The sequence below is a fragment of the Pelophylax lessonae genome, assembly GCF_965119305.1.
Source record: "Pelophylax lessonae genome assembly, chromosome: 1".
Taxonomy (NCBI): Eukaryota; Metazoa; Chordata; class Amphibia; order Anura; family Ranidae; genus Pelophylax; species Pelophylax lessonae.
In genome coordinates, this window is record NC_138768.1 from 232,139,718 (window position 1) to 232,156,599 (window position 16,882).

The following is a 16,882-nucleotide window of genomic DNA, read 5'->3' on the forward strand; positions in this document are numbered from 1 at the left end:
TATCCCTGGAGGAGATGGGGTGGGGACCTGCAGTGGTAGAATTTCCTGCCACACCTCCTCTGTGAGAAATGCGTAGTCTAACCTTTCCTTTTGAAAATGCTAATTGTCTGTCCGTCTAATATTAGCTAATCCTGTGAATTTAAATTTTCCAAATCATAGATCCAGAATAAATATAGAGATCAGAAGTTCTGAGTGCATGTTTTCTGGAGCAGTGTCTTTAAAATTATTGTAAACAATTAGCATTTTTTTAGAGTGCCGTCAGCAATGGTTACTGTCTAATTTCAAGTATTTTATTAAGTATATTCTTCCCTTCTTCTAGGCATGTCTGAGAGAGAAAGGCAAGTGATGAAAAAATTAAAGGAGGTGGTGGATAAACAGAGAGATGAAATAAGAGCAAAAGACAGAGAGCTTGTACTTAAAAACGAGGATGTAGAAGCGGTGAGTACTGGAATACTTGTTAACACTTGTTACGAAGTGTTACTAAACCCAAAACCGTAAAATCAGTCTGTATTTGTGTTAAAGTATGCTTGTTATACTCAATGTGGAACCTAAGGGGTTTATCCTCTGCATTGTGTAAAAAGGCTGTTTGATCCTGTATGCACAGATCCTCCTTTTCTTGCACTGCTCCAAAAACATGTCCAGATAAGACAGAGTAAATAGAGTCGGGCTGCACATGCTCAGTCTGGTGTGTATTGCTTTTTTTTCTTGGGAGAGTGCATGTAATCAGCACAGGGCCAATCAGCACTGTCCAGACAGAGGGGTCAGGGGCCCTGTATCCCGATAGGACAGCCAGTGCAATATGAAAACTCCTCCTACAAGCTTTAACCAGGCACTGATAGAAGTCACAAGACTGCTTTATAATGCTGATGAGAAAAGGTATTTAGCAGTTTATGTTTATTAAAATAATTGCATTTTCACATTCTGTGTACTGTGGGATACCAGATACAGTGAATGCAGGGTCCTGGGTTTAGTAACACTTTATCTCTAATTTCTCCTCTCACCTTCCAGGATGGCAACACGTGAGAGTTGGGAGGCTCCACCCTTCAGGAAACACAATCAGTTCACAGCTGTTAAAAGGCCCCACCCTTCCCATTGTCCCTCAGTACTGCTTGTGTTTCTCCTATAGCGAAACATTCATTTTTTTCTCTGACCTAGAGACTTTGAGCCAGATGGTTCCCCTGTGAGGCAGGTTCAGGAATGCCGGTGAGGGCCGCACTCTTACTGCACGTCTTTTCTGGGCTTCTCACAGGTTGCCTCGGTGGCACAGGTCACAACTGTGGTGGTCCCACCGCTTGTTGCCTGCTCTACAGCAGGGGTCTCCTCCTGTCCTCCCCTGCATGCAGCCAGCATTACACCGGGACGTCCGGCCACAGCACATAGCGGTAGTCTGGGGAGGTCTCGTGCGCTCCAAGCCTCGTTCTGAAACCGGAACTTACGGTTTGTACGAGGTAGAGGGGGAGCATTCGCAGTGCAACCTGGAAGAAGGAGTCAAGCGCAGAGGAGACGCCAGACCCGCATGGCAGTGGTAAGGCAGAAGACTCTCCAGCTAACAGGAGCCAGAAAGCTGCCAGAAGCATGAGGCCTGCCTGAACCCACCTCATGGGGAAGGAAGAGGGAAAGGCGGTGCAAGTGGCTGCAGGCAAGAGCAAATCAGAGACTGGTAAGTGCCGTTTCCTTATTGTGGGGTAATACCAGTGTCGGGCTTAGTCCCTGGTAGTTCCCATGCTCTCGCCTTTGGGGGCCTGTGGCCAAGTTGACCCCTGTATCCGCTAGCACCAGCTCCTCTAAGAAGTGTGGTAATTGTGGGGAGAGATTGCCCAGATCTCACACCAAGCCCTTTTGCTATAGGTGTATTAACAAATTGGCTGGTAAGGAGGCCTCAGGGTTAATGAAGGATTTCCTTCCTAGTTTGCTAGCCACTATCCAGTCCTTTCGCACCTTTGTAGCTTCAGCCCAGGTAGCAAACCCGGATGAGCTAGCCCCTAAAGAGGGCCCTTCTTAGGAAAGTTTACTTTCCAAGGCAGGGCCGACTGCTTTTCTGCCTGGTTCTCAGGGTCTTTCCCCTGCTCAAGCTAGGGAAGAGGAGGACTTGGGAGAGGCAGAATGTCAGGCAAAATCTGAGCTTAAGCTTAGCTTTGGGGAGGAGGTTGATGTGGACCCAGATAGTAAAGCAGAGGAGACCAAGTTAAACAGAAATCTGTTTGGTCTGGAAAATCTGGAGGGACTCCTTCAAGCTATGTATGCTACGGAAAAAAATCCCGGAACCCCCAAGAAGACCTCGGCACAGGAAAGATGTATAAGGGATTGGTTAAAAACCAGTCCAAAGTATTTCCTGTTCACCAGTCCTTGAAAGATTTAATTCTTCAACAATGGGAGGTTCCTCAAAGGAGTTTGGTCAGACCAAATGCGTGGAAAAGGCGATTCCCCTTTAAGGAGGAGAAGGTGCAGAAATTCCTAAAGAGTCCAAAATTGGATGCCTCCCTGTCTCGGGTGACTAAGAGGTCTGACTTCTCCTTTGAGGATACAGGGAATATCAGAGATGCCATAGACTGTGTCAGAATCTCTGCTAAAGAAAGCCTGGGATGCCAACTCATCCACTATGGCCCCAGCACTGGCTGCAACCTGCGTAGTTAGGAATGCACATTTCTGGATAGAGAAACCTACAAAACACCTTTCATAGGGAAGTAAGTCTCAGGAGGCGTTAGATTCCCTTTCGGTTATAGTGAAAGCTGTCGCCTACCTGGCTGATGCAGCGGTTGAGTCGGTGATAGCCTCAACTAAGACCGGTGCTCTCATTAATTCAGCTAGGAGAGCCATTTGGGTTAAAGCTTGGGGAGGGGACTTTACTTAAAAAGTGAGGCTGTGTGGTCTACCTTTTGAAGGGTCCTTGCTGTTTGGCCCAGCCCTGGATGAAGTTTTGTCTGGATCCTCTGAGAAAGGAAGGAAATTTCCTATCAAGCCCAAAAGGGAGGGATATAGGAAATGTTTTCATGGCCCCCCAGTTCAAAGTCAACAAAGAGCCAAAAAGGAACCCAATAAGAAACAGGGCTTTGGTAGAGGTAGGCAAAGAAGTAATTTGCTCTTCCCCTCTCCAGGCTCAAGCACAAAAGATACTAAGTGGCACCAGAGTTAAAATGTGGGGCAGACAGTCACATTTCATTTCACAATGGGAGGAAATTTCAGTCAGTCCATACATTTCTCACCTCATTCAGGAAGGCTACAGCCTGAAATTTTCATCCATACCCCCACTAGAAATTACTTTAATACATCCTCCCAGGGATGTACTAAAAAGGAGAGCCCTTTTTCAACGGGATTCAAGAACTAGCTGAACAACTAGTGATAGTTCCCGTACCAGAAAGTCAGACAAGGCTTTTATTCCCACATGTTTGTTGTCCCCAAGCCCTGTGGGAAATACCGCCTTATCAGAAACATAAACAAGTTCCTAGAGTACAAGAGGTTTTCAATTGAAGGTATTTATGCAGATCGCAAAAAATCTGTTGAAAATGTGTTTATGACTACTCTGGCTCTCGGGAATGCCTACCTACATGTTCCGATTCATCCAGAACACCAGGCCTTCCTGAGATTTGCGGTGGTTACCAAAGATGGGATTTTGCATTGGCTGTTCAGGGCACTTCCCTTTGGTCTAGCGGCCAGTCCAAGGATTTTTACCAAGATCCTGGCAGAAGCGATGGCCTATCTTCATCTCCAGGGAATAGCATTGATTACTTACCTGGACGATCTACTGATCTTTGGTTAGTCGGCAGACCAGGTGAGATCAAACACCAAGAAGGTGTTAACAGTTCTACAGACGCTAGGCTGGTTGGTCAGCATGGAAAAGTCATCCCTGGAGCCGGCCCAGGTTCAGACCTATTTAGGGTACCGGATAGACTCACAGGTACAAAGTCTTTTCCTTCCAAGGGAAAAGGTGGAAAAGGTAGTCTCTTTAGTAAGAGGGCTGATGGTCGCCCCCTCAGGAGAGAGAACCTGAGAGTTCTTGGACTCATGTGAGTCAGCATCCCAGCAGTGGTTTGGGTGCAGTTACACTCAAGAGACCTTAAATTCTTCCACCTTTCCTCCTGGGACAAAAAGGTTGAGTCCCTGGACGAAAATGTGATCCTCCCCCTCAGGTAAAAGCTCCCCTCAAGTGGTGGTCAATACCAAGCAATTTGGAGTAGGGCAGACCTTGGGGTCAGTGGAGCCCTCTGAAAGTCACAACAGACGCAAGCCCCTGGGAATGGGGGCTCATCTAGAGGAAGCCAAATCCCAGGGCACCTGGGGCAAGGAAGTAGCCCAGTCCTCTTCCAATTTCAGAGAACTCAGAGCAGTGGGCAAAGCTCTAAGAGCCTTCGAGAGTTTAATTTCAGGCATGGAGATTCACGTTTGCTCCGATGATGCTACAACACTAGCTTACCTGGATCACCAAGGAGGTACCAAGTCCAGACTCCTTTTGGAACTAGCCAAGGAAATCCTAGGCTGGGCCGAAGGAAGGGAGATCTTCCTGTCGGCCATTGACATAAAAGGGGAAAGCAACCGGGAAGCAGATTTCCTCAGCCACCATCAAGTAAGACAGGGGGAGTGGGAGCTGAATCCGTAGGTATTTCAGACACTAGTCTGGAAATTCGGCTGCCCAGAAATAAACCTATTTGCCAGCCTACAAAACCGAAAGGTAAGGAGATTCTTCTCCCTTTCACGGGAAAGTGGGATGGTGACCCTGGATGCTCTGGCCCAGATATAGCAGTTCGATTTAGCCTATTGCCTTCCCCTTCTAACTCTAATCCCTTGAGTTTTACAGAAGCTCAGTTGTTCCTTGGGCCTCCGCCTCCTTTTAATTGCGCCTTGGTGGCCAAGGAGGGCTGGTTTGTGACCCTGAGGGCGATATCAGTGGCACCTCCTTGGATGCTTCCGAACCATCCAGACCTACTATTGCAGGGTCCAGTTTTGCACCCCAGGCCAGAGTTATTCCAGTTGACAGCCTGGTTGGTGAGCGCCAGATCCTTAGATTAAAGGGCTGCTCGGACAGAGTGATAAACACATTCCTTCTGAGGAGGAAACCAGTAACGAGGAAAGTATATTTAAAAGTTTGGAAAACATTTTGTACCTGGCGTAGGCAGAAGCAAATTTCTTCCGCCTCTGTCCCCATAATCTTGGATTTCCTACAAGATGGGGTAGAAAGGGTGTGACAGTTAACACCCTTCAGGTACAAATAGCAGCTCACTGTTTTGTTTTTTTAGACACGAGACTTGCAAAAGAACCTTTAAAGATTTTTACTTCTGTCACTAGAGACAGGTTCCCTCCTTGGGACCTGACTAGGGTTCTAGAGGCGTTATCTAGAAACCTTTTTGAACCTATGGAAGTGGTTCCCTTTAAGTTTTTGACCCTAAAGCTAGCCTTCCTTTTAGCTGTCACAACAGCTAGAAAGATAGGGCAATTACAAGGTCTTTCAATTAAAGAACCATTTATGTTGATCTTCCCAGATAGGATTATTCTCAGGCCAGATCCTCTATATCGGCCCAAAGTAGCATCTTCCTTTCACAGGACTTATTTACAGAGGACCAGGGAGTTTAGGAGATCTAATCACCTTTTGATCCTCTACTTTGGACCAAGGAAGAGACTGCAAGCGTCAAAACCTTCAGTCTCTAGGTGGATCAGACAAGCCATTGCCATATGAGATTTCAGGTATCCCTGCATCAGCAAAACTGAAAGCACACTCAGCCAGAGCACTGGCAACCTCCTGGGCTGAGAAAGTGGGAGCTTCCTGGGAACAGATTCACAGTGCAGCCACCTGGTCCAGCCGTGACACTTTCATGAAGCACTACCGAGTGAAGGTACTGTCTCAGCAAGACCTAGCCTTTGGCCGAAAGGTACTACAGGTGGTGGTCCCACCCTAGGGTAGGCCTGTGGTTACTTTATTATCCTCGCATGTGTTGCTGTCCTGGAAGGTGAGAGGAGAAAACCAACTGTTAGACCTACCAGTAACAGTGTTCCTACGAACCTTCCAGGATGGCAGGCCTACTTCCCACTCAGTTAAAAGGGTGAGGAAAGAATATAAACAATAGGTGGTAAGTACCTAAGCGATTGTATATCCCTTATGAATCGGTTGGAGAATCCCTTTTTTACAACTGAGGGGGGAGGGGGGGGGGGTTTAACAGCTGTGAACTGATTGTGTTTCCTGTAGGGTGGAGCCTCTCATCTCTCGTGTTACCGTCCTGAAAGATTCTTAGAAACACCGTTACCGGTAAGTCTAATGGTCGGTTTTTGCTTTCAAATGTGAAAAAGAGCATGCCCTTGCTTGGTTTCTTTGGTGCAGTTTTTACTTTTTTTAAAACTTTGGTACATTGGGTCAAAAAATACAAACCATGCTTCAGTGCTTTCAGATTCCCAATATTAGTGGAGCGCAACTCACAGTTGTAAAGCACACTGAAACTTGTGTAAGAGTAACTCATTGTTATAAATAGGTGTCCATAACTTTATTTTTGTGTTTTTATTTCCTCCCCCAAAGTGTATCTAAAGCTAAATGCATTTTTTGTAATTTTAGATACCGTGAGAAAAGGTTAGAACCCCTTTTCAGGTTTGTATTGTTGTATGTCACCCCATTGGTTTGATTTTACCCCGTTTAGTTTTTCTGGTGACTGGGACTGAAAGTAAGGGGCAAACAAAATTTTTGATGCATCACCTGAAAGGGAATAGAGGGGAAATCTTCTCATGGGGACACCTATTGCACTTCCAATAAAGAGAATTTCTCTCACATAGGAGTGATTAACTTACTTCCTGTTACAGGGCAGGAAGTGAAGGAAAGTCTCCCAAATTGGACATAGATGGCAAAAAAAAAACCCTTACTTGTTTGAACTCTTTCCTACTTTGGCAAAAAAAAAACCCACAAAGAAAACCTTCTTATCATTTTTATGTTGACTCTTTTCTTCAATATTATTCTGGAAATATACCCTGGAGTTTGTTCAGGTCTTTTTATTACTTTCTGCTTTTGAGATGTCAATGAAAGATTCCTTGCTCATTGCTCTTTTTACTGCATTGTTAAAGCTGAACTCTAGTTGGCCAAATAGTTAGTATGCTGTTTTTTTTTTGTTTTTTTTTACTTGCTGACCGGAATCCAACTTGGAATTTAAAAGCCATATGTATGCATTTTTGTGCATGGCATAAACTGTCTAAAGAAATGTTATAATTTATTTATTGTAAGTATTTATATAGTGCAGACAATTTTACACAATGCTTTACATATAAAGTATAACGTAGTTTCCCATCAGTCCCTGCCCTCAAGGAGCTTACAATCTGAGGTCCCTAACTCACATTCATACAAACTTATACTAGGGACATTTTAGACAGGAGCCAGTTAACCTGACAGCATGTACTTGGAGTTACCTAAAAGTTACCTATTTTTTTGGAGTTACCAAAAAACATCATAACAAAGTGATCAATTGATCCAGAATTATAGGTGGCTGAAGTTATATCTATATCTTGTGAGTTGTTCCTGAGGGTTGTTATTGGACCTTTTAAAATAAAGAGTAGCCTCGCTCACTACCATTAGCGGCTGTTCCCCTTTCTGTTGGAATGGACTTGAAACAAAGCCCACTAGATGCAGAGCACTGTGGGAGGGGGAGGGTAAAAGGGTTGGAGAAAGGGAGAACCAATCAGGGTACTAATAGCTAGAGCTCATAGTACATAAGGGAGTACTATACAGTGTTACACAAATAGTAACCCCACTAGTTGGATGTCCCGGAAAGCCACACTTTGTCATATTTCCATGGACATGCTCTGTTCATATAGGTGATCTTGTACATGGAAAGCGAAGCATCTATCATGGCCTCCCAGGATGCCACCCTAGGAGACTCTGCCGAAGTCCACTTCCGCAGGATCTAATTTTTGTCATAATACAGGAAGAGGTAAGAAATTAACAATTTTAAGTGATGGGACCGTTGTGCATCATCATCTGGCTAAATCTGGTGAGACGGGTAATGATAGTTGTAGGCAAAGATTAACCAACTCAAAAACCTAAAACCGATAGCTTAGGACATGTCCAAAACATTTCCAAAAGAGATCCCGGGTGTATGCGACAGCGGGAACAAGAGTCCTGCCCCGGATACATCCGAGAGATAATAGACCCGGTGCAGAAATTTGACCTGTATAAGCTTGTCTCTGGAGGAGATACCCAGCTTGGGACCCTGTTCCAGACAGTCCTCTCAATTCTCTTTATCCAGAGAGAGAACATCTTCTTTCCAAATTTCCCACAAGCACTCTATCTTAGGGCAGTTGACACAGCAGTGTACTATACAGGGAGGAAAAAGGTTTTTGAAGGTCTCCCTGGTCCAGCAGCTCTTCAGAAGGATCAGCCTGGAGGATGGACAATTGTGGAAATCGTGCCCTGGCCGCGTGCCGCAGCTTACAGTACCGAAATAACATCTCCCACTGCAAACGGAACCAATGAGAAAGCTAAAGAAAGGGGAGCAAAACTCCAGAAGGCATTATATCAGCCAAAATCTTACCCCATATCTTGCCCACAAATGAGGGTCAGGAATATCTGGAAAATGAGAGAGAGTAAGATTCCCCCAAAGAGGTTGGGCCGGGAAAATATGGCCAGGCTTCATGAATCGGCGCCGGGCTATCATCAAAACTCTCAGCTTGGCTTGGGTTTGATTTGGTACGGTCTCATATGCTCTGCACCCCCGATACGCTATATTATAGAGATTAGCTAAGGAGTCCAAAAAGGTCGCCTCCAGACAACAGCATTGGACCTAAAATTCTCAAACCACCAGTAAACCGTCACCAGCATCGCTGCCCAGTATTACACCTGAAAGTTTGAAAGAGCCAACCCCCGTAAACTAGTAGAAAGATGTAGTGTAGATTTCGCCAGATAAGGGGTAGAGAACCATTCTAAATAAAGGGGCCTACACAGCGATCTATATACTAAAAAATGGAGCTAGGGATCCACACTGAACAGTTCCGAAAAACTGTTACATTTAGGAAGGATCATCATTTTTAGCAAATTGATTTGGCCAATAAGGTTCAGAGGGAGACCTGACCAAACCTGTCACTGCTCCTTATATAGGAACAAGAGGGGGATTAGGTTATAGTCAAAGAATTGATGAACATCCCTGGTCACCTGTACCTCCAAGTAGCAAAGTTCATCCACCCAATGTAGCTGGGAGGGGCTCACTGTCTGTCACATGCACATTATTATCTAGGGAAGAGGAGAGACTTAGACCAGTTAATAAGGATACTGGAGAAGCCTCCATAGGTATAAAAAAGCATTTAGAGCTGCTAACAGCGACTGGCCTGCATCGTTAAAAGATAACAGGGCGTTGTCCCTGTATAAAGATATCTTTTCCTCCAGTGTACTCAGGCTCAATTCCTTTGACCGTAGACGATTCCCGAATTAGGATTAGGTTCTAATGCCAACAGAAATAAAGCAGGGAACAACAGACAACTCTGACGTTTACCTCGATGCAAGTCAAAAGGGTCAAGTCCAGTCATTGGTATGGACTTGGGCCCTGGGAGCTCTATAGAGCATCTGTATCCAACTAAGCAATTTGTTTTCAAACCCAAAGCAGCGGAGGAATCCCCAGAGATGGGGCCACTCGACTGAGTCAAACACCTTTTCGGCGTCTAGCGAGGCAGTTACCCCAGTACCAGGATTATTGTTATATTGGTATATAACAAGGGTTATATTAGGGAAAAGGCGTTGTATATTGATATCAGTTCCCTTCCCTGGCATGAAGCCTATTTTGATCCACATGAATCAAGTCCCCTATTACCGTAGAAAGGTTGACTAGCTCTAAATTTTCGCAAGAATTTTGACATCAACATTCAATAGGGAACATTGCACAATGCACATTCCTGCAGGTCCTTGCTGGGTTTGGAAACCAACACTATAAATGCTTCCTCCATAGACACATAAAGTGAGAGCTCTGCAAAGAGGGAGGCAAGCTTGGGAGCCAACAGTTCCACAAATTGTGAATAAAACTCAGTCGGGGGGCCGTCCGCACCTGGGGTTTTCCCACCCTAGAGCCAACCTATTGCCTCCTGGACCTCCTCAAGGGAGATGTCAGCCTCCAGGTGCTCTCAGCAAGAGTTTTTTTTATGCAGAAAATAGTCATATGACAGGAGGTTGTAGTTCTACCCAGAATAATTTTTTTCCAAAAGCTTACTAAATATGGTTGCAATGGATTATATAAAACTCACAATAAATGGGTTTCCTAGTAAGGGTTATTAGGTCACAGACTGAAATGTGCTTGTTCTATAGTATATTTTTCTTGTAAACTATGCAGTTGCAGCAACAGCAGAACCGACTCATGAAGATTAACCATGACCTGAGACACCGCATCACAGTGGTGGAGGCACAAGGGAAGTCGCTGATAGAACAGAAGGTGGAGCTGGAAGCATATCTCCAAGCAAAGGAACAAGAGGCCACTAACATGAAACTGGAAATCGGAAAGCTAAGAGAGAGACTGAGAGGACAGCAACTGCAGAACGGAGAAGAGAAAAAAGAGCAGGTAATAGTAGCATCAACTTAACTCTGGGCAATATTCTCTATTTTCCTAACAGGCGTCTTGTCTGTATGTAAGTTTTTTTTTTTTTGTTTTTTTTTCTTCTCTGTTCATGTACTGGGGAATTGGGTCACCTCACCTCTACTCCTGTAGTCCTGCAGGCAATGCTTTTTTTTTCTGCTCTGCTGTGCCTCCTTCACTTTAATGTGTGTTCAGCATTTGCCCTGTTGCCTAGTAGCTCAGGACACGGACAGTGGTTCGCATGTCACCAGTGGAGTGATATTGCTGCCATCACCAATGTGCCTCCCTCGGCCACTCTTCATCTCACTATGCCACTGTTCCAAACTCCTCTAGACAGCTTACTGCAGGCACAAGTTGCCTTGGAGATGAGGATGCCCATAGTTGAATAAAAGGCATTAGCGGCCCAGACAGTGAAGTAAAGTAACTTATGTAGTAAAACATTCTTCCAAAAGCCAAACCGCAGGAGCACAGCAGACTCTGAGGAGCCAAGCCACATCTTGTCTATAGGCAAAGGGCTTTTGGGAGTTGTAGTCCGATAAGGTTCACCTAGGTGTGGGGGAAGACAGCCTTCAGGTCCCTCTAGGTTCCACTGATAGTGATTAATATGAGAACCCTGAGATAATGTCAAAGGGTTTAAGAAAGTGCCACTCTGGATACAGGTTTTACAAAATGAAGAATGATGCAGAAAAAAAGCTTTCAATGTTTACTATACTTTATTATGGTTTGCATGAAGATCAGAGTTAAATTAATTGACAATTTTTTTGAGATATATATATTTTTATGTCCCTACTCTGAGAACTATCTGGCATGAGACTATGATTCTATAGATCTATTTTGTTCCATATATAATGCCCATTATAAATGTTGAAAATCGGTGCCAAATGACAGGTAATTAAGTTTGAGTGCTAGAACCAAAGAAATTCTTGGCATTACTAAATGGGCTTTCTACAAACAACACAAATAGCACTCAAAGCTTCAAGGCAAAAATCTAATTTTAACAATATATAGTAAATTACTTGCCTTTCTTCTGGGTAGGTTCTGCAAACCCCCCATACTGGCATATAACAAGATTGTGTCTTAAATACTCACCTCTTTCTTGCTCTGGAAATCTTGTTTCTTTCCCCGGGGACTGAATTGGTAACTTCTTGGGGACTGATCCCCTTGACGCCCCCTGTGTTCTGAAGCCTCTACTATAGGACCCAACCGCTGGAACTTGCACCCCCACCAATTGGAAGTGTCCTTGTCACTTCCTGATGTAAACAAAAGAGGATAGGAGGCTTGGGACCAGAATGTCACATGATCATGACTTCAGGGAAGTTAGAAGGGCATTTAGAATTCAGCCAGAGGTGGGAGGGTGTTTTGTTTTTGCCCAGAGTTGGTTTTTAAAATGCTAATAGGCCTAAAATTCAAGATAACATTTGTAAATGGTTTGCAATAACTTTTATAGGTATATATTTAGTAAAGGATTTTAAGGAGCTTACCAGAACTGAATACACTTGAGAGTAATCTATGAACTATTAAAAATAAAATGGGGACTATGTTTTTGGTTTAAATGATCCTTTCAGTGTTTCAGTTTCTTGCAATGCTTAGGTTTCCTTATATTGTTATTGTTATAATTATTGTTGCAATTGAAAATCACAAAGATAAGTTTGTCCATCAGTAGATTGAACTAATAAAGCAAACAGTTGAATCTTTGTAACGTCTTAAAAATCTTAAATAACCTAACACCTTACCGCCCGGCATATGACATCCTCTCAGAAAGCTCTCTACTCACGGGGCCACGCAGTGGCTCGATCTGTCACTAGCTGTGTCCACTGGACACCCCCGATGACTGATCAGTGTACTGGCTTGCTGCTCGCTGGTGCCATGTGAACTCTGTTACCAGTTACAGCAGGTTACATGACTGTTGTAAACAATGGATGGCTTTCTCTCATGCCATCCATTGTGTACAACTGTGTTGCTAGCTGTGTTCGGTCTATGTGATCACATGGTACAGACAGGGCCAATCGCAGCCCATCTGTACCATGTGATTAGCTTTGACCAATCACAGAATTACAGCTAATCACAACAAAGCAAACTGAATTAATCTGTTTCATTCAGTAAAAGGCTTGCTTATAGCAATGTAATTCACTGCTAAAAGCAATCCTAATCTGTACAAAAAATCCTGATCATTTCCCCAGAGAAGTATAATGTTACTATTGCTCTGGTCACAGTGTGTTAAAAAAAAAAACAAACAAACAAAAAAAACAGAAAAAAAGTAATAAAACATAAAGGATAAAAAAATTTGAAAAAAAATGATTCCAATGTTTTTTGTATTTTTTTTTTCTCGTACTGTCACCAGCCAGTGTCCCTCATTATGGCCACACCAGTTATACGATGACGCTGTAGTCCACTGGTGACAGCATATAGGGAAAAAAAATGATCTTTCTCTTACGTCCTCCGACAGTCGCCGCCACCTCTAAGTCATTACTGTTGGGTATTGACTTCCCATCCGCAGGAATAGCTAGGCATATAGACTTAGTCCAAAGAAAAAAGGCATTAGCATATACACACCCATGGGGGCTGTCCCATCTGGTCAATTCCCCCCCTGCATCACCACTCCCAACTCAGTTTTAATCTGCCTAGTGTCAGGAATAGTCAGGCTTACCTTGTGCTGGGGCTTCAGTCTCAGCCTTCCTAATCTTTTATTTGATTTTCTTTGAAAATGTCAGTTTTTTCTCTTACTTTACTAGCTGTTTATTTTGTCAGCTTCTAGTGTTAGTCTTCTCTTCGGATGAAGATGGATCATGCGGTGCTGGGATTCGGACTGACCGCCCTGGTTCTCCAGAGCAAAAGGGTCAGATGGACCCCCAGCCCGCCATCGAGCGTTCAGCTATGGTTCGCCCTGGCATTACGAACGACCCATCCCTGTTCGCTACAGGGATGCAGCCGTGAGGTGGCTACCTCACAGGACTCGTCTGCGGTGCTGCAGCGTCATGTCCCTGGCTCATGGCACTCCCTGTCAGATGAGGACAGAGGCTTTCCGTGCTTAGAGGCTCCCCACGCCATCTGGTACAGGTAAGTACTTCTGTGTGGGGCCTCTGTCTGGGGTGGCAGTCTGTGTTGCTGTGTGTTCCCCATGTCTGTGCCTGTGTGACTCCCTGTGCGATCCCTGTGGGGATCGCTTGTGCAGATACTGTGTGTGCCCGGGGGTCCCTGTCCCTGTGTCACTTAGGTGCATTGTTGGGGGTGCAGACGTTTTCTGATTGTGCGGCGACCGCAGCGAATTTTCGCGCGGTCCACCATCTTTACTATGGGCTAACATGTGTAGCTCCTCTGGGGCGATCCTGCATGTTATTTTGGCGCCATTCGCCGCCATTTTGTGGGCGGTGGAACGATCGGTCCGGCCGCATGTCGGCGGCCATTTTGGCGTAGCCTCCAATGCATCCCTATGGGGCAGCCATTTTCCCAGGGTCTGGCATATAGTCCAGCCTACTCCAGCAGCGCTTCCTTTCCATCAGCAGCAGGACATCGGTAGCAACACTCTGCGAGCTCTGCAGGTTATCACTCTCCATTTCCCTCTGTGCTATCGCTTCTAGCTCAGTTTCTTTTCTCCTTTGGGGGTCTTTTATCACTGTAGTAGTAGCGGTGGGCTGCGCACACCGCAGCGTTCTTAAAGGGGACAGTATATTGTATTGCACTGTAGTTTGTTCTGATAACTTGAGCAATGGATTCTCAGGAATGCAAGTTTCCTCCAGCTTTATTGGGGGGCCCCAGTTCTCCTGTGGCTCCGCTGCGACCCGATCTTGCTGCTGTGGTGGCGACTTTGGTGGCAAATATGGAAATGCTGATGTCTGAACGGGCTGCGAGAAAGAGGCCCAGGTTGTCTCTCTCTTCTGATTCAGATGGGGATATGGCTGCTGCTGCGAGCGTGCCCTTTTCAGGGTCCCGCTCATCCTTGGACCCCCCGGGGTCTGAGGGGGAGGCTGAGATGGAGGGGGTTGATACCTCCTCCTCGGGGTCGCCTGAAGAACGGGTGACCATGGATGAGTTGATTGTGTCTGTAAAGGACACCTTACATTTAGAGGATGAGCCCTGTCCTCCGGGCGTTGTGTCCTCGTTTGGGACGCACAGGACCCGCAAGTCTGCGCAGGTTTTCCCCTGCCCAGCAGAATTCCATTACACTGTTAATGAAATGTGGTGCACGTTGAAACGTCCATTCCTGGTACCTAGTCGGTTCAAATTGCTTTATCCTTTTGCACCGGCTACGGAATCGCGATGGTGTGTGCCTCCACAGGTAGATCACACTGTGGCCGTGTTGAACAAGGCTACCTTGGTTCCTACTGAGGATACCCCGGTTTTCCGGGATCCCACGGACCGGCGGTTGGAGTCTCTAGCTCGCCATTCCTATACGGTGGTGTGTTCGTTGCTCAAACCCGTTTTTCGCGTCCGTTCTGGTGGTTCAGGCGGTGGCTGATTGGACTAAGATGCTTAGGAGCAATCTCGTGTCTGATGGTGTTCCACCTGCCCGGCTGGAAATGGTGGATCAGATCCACCAAGGAGTCATGTACTTGTGTGATGCAGCCTTGAATGAGGCCCCCTTGGTGGCTCGCCTCTCTAGTGTCGCGGTGCTTAAACCTGCGACTGATATGGCTGAAGAGCTGGTTGGCCGACCAGTCCTCAAGGAAAACTGTTGCTGATTTTCCCTATGCTGGCTCTCGCCTTTTTGGCGAGGCGTTGGACACCCTGGTGAAAATCGTCACGGGGGGCAAGAGCACTCTGCTGCCCCAGAACCCGAAGAACAAGTCTTTTCGAGGCAAGCGGGGTTCTGCGCCTAGATCCAATCAGGGGTCCTTTCGTGCCTTTCGGAACCAATCCAAGGGCAAGCCCTTCAAGGCCCAGGGCAACTAGAAGAAGCCCTGGGCGGGTAAGCAGAAGTCCGGCAATGCCGGCTCGGCAGGTCAATCCACCTCTGCCTGAAGGGGCGCCCTCACCCATTTCAGGGGTGGGGGGACGTTTGCGCGGTTTCCTCCAACCTTGGCTGCTCCGGATATCGGACAGGTGGGTTCAGGAAATCGTTCGATCAGGTTACAAGATCGAATTCCTTTCCCGGCCGGCGGACAGATTTTTTCCCTCCCAATCTTCATCTGCTTCCGGGGCGTCTGCAGGACTTGCATCAAGCGGTGCAGAACCTGCTTGCTCAGGGAGTGATTGTCCCGGTGCTTCATCGGGACAGGTTTCGTGGGTTTTGTTCGAATCTGTTCACTGTGCCCAGGAAGGAGGGCAAAATGTGTCCTATTCTGGACCTGAAAGCGCTGAACCGCTTCGTGCGTGTTTGGAAGTTTCGAATGGAGTCCTGGGAATGGTTCTGGACTCTGCTCAGGCAAAGGTGTTCTTGCCGGGGGACAAGCTCCGGACTTTGCGGGACGAGCTCAGGTCCCTCAGGGACAACCCGTCCTCGTCACTCAGGACCCTTATGCGGGGCCTGGGGTTGATGGTTTCGGCCTTCAAGGCGATACCCTTTGCTCAGTTCCACACGCGGGCTCTCCAGACAGAGATCCTGGCCAGGTGGGACAGACTGCCTCAGTCCTTGGATCTGCATGTCTCCTTGAGTCATCAGACCAGATTGGCTCTTCTGTGGTGGCTCCGGTCCCCGTCGGTGGTGGAAGGCAAGTCCTTCCGTCCCTTGGTGTGGGCGGTGGTTACCACGGACACCAGCCTGTCGGGCTGGGGTGGAGTTCTGGGCAACCTGTCTGTCCAGGGCACTTGGTCGGAGGAGGAGTCCTCCCTCCCGATAAATGTGCTGGGGTTACGAGCGATCAAACTCTGTCTCTTCCAGTGGTCGGACCGTGGATCAGCGCCTGACGCTGGCCACGATAAAGGGCCAGGTGTCTGCACTGGCTGTCCTTTTCCAACGCCCTGTGGCGTCTCATTCCTTGGTGCGCACCTTCATTCAAGGTGTGCGACATTTGGCTCCTCCCAGGAAGGAGCCTTTACCTCCATGGGACTTGAACTTGGTTCTGTCCGTGTTACAGCGTGCTCCCTTTGAAAACATCAGGGAGATATCATTGCCTCTGCTGTCGAAAAAGGTTGCTTTTCTAGGGGCGATCACTTCGGCTCGCAGAGTGTCGGAGCTGGTGGCGTTGTCTTGCCGCTCCCCTTACTTGCTAATTCACAAGGATAAGGTGGTTTTGCGAACACCCCCCCATCCTTCCTTCCCAAGGGGATCTCTGAGTTCCACCTTAATGAGGACATTGTCCTGCCTTCGCTTTGTACGAAGCCTAGCATCCTAAGGAGATTGCCTTGCATTCCTTGGATGTTGTAAGGGCGATCAGGGTTTACCTGTCGTCTACGGAATCCTTTCGGAAGACGGATTCCCTATTTGT

At 46.6% G+C, this 16,882-nt stretch overlaps 1 protein-coding gene across 2 annotated transcripts in view; it reads left to right on the forward strand.

Moving 5' to 3' along the window:
- Nucleotides 1–16,882, forward strand: part of RILPL1 (Rab interacting lysosomal protein like 1) — a 101,554-nt gene that overhangs the window by 57,451 nt on the left and 27,221 nt on the right. For both annotated transcript variants that reach the window (XM_082251518.1, XM_082251519.1), the window contains exons 3-4: nt 320–438; nt 10,278–10,502. In XM_082251518.1, coding sequence (XP_082107644.1) covers nt 320–438; nt 10,278–10,502 — 344 coding nt within the window. The remainder of the gene's footprint in view (nt 1–319; nt 439–10,277; nt 10,503–16,882) is intronic.